Here is a 2902-nt window from a genome sequence, read left to right as displayed (position 1 = left end):
ACTGGTTTTAATCTTGTTTTATTAACATTATCTTGGTGACGGATGTAGATGCAGAATGCTCACTAATGAGTCCCGTTCCTCAACGGCTTTTCTGATCATTGTAGTCGCGGTGGAATGTGCATCTAATGCAGCTGCTGTCGTTGGATTAATGTTGAGTTTGATGCGCAGGGGTTCAGTAGCTTCACATTCCAGTAAGTAATCATCCATCCCCAAATTTGCCCATCCCCAAAAATACTCATGGGCCCGCTACGCCTTCAGCCCTACTACTTTGTACCAGGTAGTTCTCCTGGTGGATCAGGCTATATAGCCTCGTCACGTGTTGTATCAGGTAGTTCTCCTAGTGGATCAGGCTATATAGCCTCGTCACGTGTTGTATCAGGTAGTTCTCCTAGTGGATCAGGCTATATAGCCTCGTCACGTGTTGTAGCAGGTAGTTCTCCTAGTGGATCAGGCTATATAGCCTCGTCACGTGTTGTAGCAGGCAGTTCTCCTAGTGGATCAGGCTATATAGCCTCGTCACGTGTTGTAGCAGGTAGTTCTCCTAGTGGATCAGGCTATATAGCCTCGTCACGTGTTGTAGCAGGCAGTTCTCCTAGTGGATCAGGCTATATAGCCTCGTCACGTGTTGTAGCAGGTAGTTCTCCTAGTGGATCAGGCTATATAGCCTCGTCACGTGTTGTAGCAGGCAGTTCTCCTAGTGGATCAGGCTATATAGCCTCGTCACGTGTTGTAGCAGGTAGTTCTCCTGATGTGTCAGGCTATATAGCCTCGTCACGTGTTGTAGCAGGCAGTTCTCCTGATGTGTCAGGCTATATAGCCTCGTCACGTGTTGTAGCAGGCAGTTCTCCTAGTGGATCAGGCTATATAGCCTCGTCACGTGTTGTATCAGGTAGTTCTCCTGGTGGATCAGGCTATATAGCCTCGTCACGTGTTGTAGCAGGTAGTTCTCCTGGTGGATCAGGCTATATAGCCTCGTCACGTGTTGTAGCAGGCAGTTCTCCTGATGTGTCAGGCTATATAGCCTCGTCACGTGTTGTAGCAGGCAGTTCTCCTAGTGGATCAGGCTATATAGCCTCGTCACGTGTTGTAGCAGGCAGTTCTCCTAGTGGATCAGGCTATATAGCCTCGTAACGTGTTGTAGCAGGTAGTTGCTGCTAATGTCTCCTTCCCCTTCAATTTCACCTGCCAAATAGTCACATAGTAATAAACTACAACCAATATAAGACAGCTATATCAAGATATAGCTGTCATATATTGAGGCAAGATATTATGGAGAATTCAATTAGATAATTTAAGCTTACCCGTTCCAGGTGGCCTGCCATGTTTTCTAACCACTTGACATAATGTACTAAATAGGGTCATAAATGTACATTAATAATAGTCAAATAGAGAACACGTCCTTATCTGCCAGTAACAAACAGATATAGAACACGTCCCTATCTGCCAGTAACAAACAGATATAGAACACGTCCTTATCTGCCAGTAACAAACAGATATAGAACACGTCCCTATCTGCCAGTAACAAACAGATATAGAACACGTCCTTATCTGCCAGTAACAAACAGATATAGAACACGTCCTTATCTGCCAGTAACAAACAGATATAGAACACGTCCCTATCTGCCAGTAACAAACAGATATAGAACACGTCCTTATCTGCCAGTAACAAACAGATATAGAACACGTCCCTATCTGCCAGTAACAAACAGATATAGAACACGTCCCTATCTGCCAGTAACAAACAGATATAGAACACGTCCTTATCTGCCAGTAACAAACAGATATAGAACACGTCCCTATCTACCAGTAACAAACAGATATAGAACACGTCCTTATCTGCCAGTAAAGGCGTGCTGGTGATAGGACAACTGGCGCCCTGCACCACTGCGACCAGCGGGAAGCTGTCGTGTAGCGTATGCTCTCGCAGGCAAGACTTGGTGGTGATAATTAATGGCGTCTCGCCCTCCCTTCCCGCTCAAGCGACGCGTCGAAAGTTCGGCTCGATTTTCTGCCTTTTATCGACAATGGGAGACTTTGGTTTTATTTGTGATTTGATTACATCCAGTCATGAAGAATAGTTTTTTTTATCTATTTTTGTTCTCCAGACTCGTGTTTTAAGATGAATTTACAATATTATTAGTTGGTGAATTTAATTTGGGTGATGTGGCAATTATATCCTCATTTTCTAAGGGGAAAATTCGATAATTCTAGTTTTTTTTGAATGAGTAACTAAAATAATTTGTTTAATTTATGTTACTACAAAATGAGAAGCACTATTATCTGCATATTGTACTGGAAGTTAGTAAATAGCGTCGGTAGTTCCAACAGTCTTCAACCTATTACTCCCTTAGCCTAATTTCATTACTTTACACTTGCCTGAGTTAAACCTTAGTAGCCATTTGCTAGACCATTCCTCTAATCTGTCTAGGTCGTCCTGAAGTCTCTGTCTACCTTCATCTCTCTTGATTCCTCTCATAACAGCGCTTGAAAGTTACAGTAGGACGACGAACTGGGATTTGATTGGGAAATAAGAGACTACACAGTGCTTTACCTAAGCTGAGGCTCAAGACTCTCCCACAACACAAGCCTACCAACAAGATCAGAGCTCAAGATAATTTTGATAGTCGGAGGCTGGTGGTGGTAGAGGCTGGTGGTTAGAGGCTGGTGGTTAGAGGCTGGTGGTTAGAGGTGCGACAACTGGACCTGGTGTTGGCGTCCCTCTTCAGCCACCACACAGGTTACTGGGTAACAACATGGTAACCTTCCGGACAAGTTATTGAGAGCTGTCTAGGAGGGTCTAGGTGCCTGGTGGAGGGTCTAGGTGCCCGCCGGAGGGTCTAGGTGCCTGGTGGAGGGTCTAGGTGCCTACTGGAGGGTCTAGGTGCCTGGTGGAGGGTCTAGG

At 44.9% G+C, this 2902-nt stretch overlaps 1 protein-coding gene across 1 annotated transcript; it reads left to right on the top strand.

Moving 5' to 3' along the window:
- Positions 1-237: 237 nt before the first annotated feature.
- LOC138357717 (uncharacterized) lies at positions 238-1131 on the top strand. Its single transcript, XM_069314709.1, has one exon. It carries the CDS (start codon positions 238-240, stop codon positions 1129-1131), a length of 894 nt encoding a protein of 297 aa, XP_069170810.1.
- Positions 1132-2902: the final 1771 nt, after the last annotated feature.

This window comes from Procambarus clarkii, chromosome 79 (assembly GCF_040958095.1).
Source record: "Procambarus clarkii isolate CNS0578487 chromosome 79, FALCON_Pclarkii_2.0, whole genome shotgun sequence".
Classification (NCBI taxonomy): Eukaryota; Metazoa; Arthropoda; class Malacostraca; order Decapoda; family Cambaridae; genus Procambarus; species Procambarus clarkii.
The sequence above is the reverse complement of the archived record's forward strand: the minus strand, read 5'-3'. Positions and strand labels throughout refer to the sequence as shown.

What these genes read in the sequence shown, in the direction of transcription:
- LOC138357717 (XM_069314709.1), top strand. Translation starts at nt 238, where the DNA reads ATGGGCCCGCTACGCCTTCAGCCCTACTACTTTGTACCAGGTAGTTCT.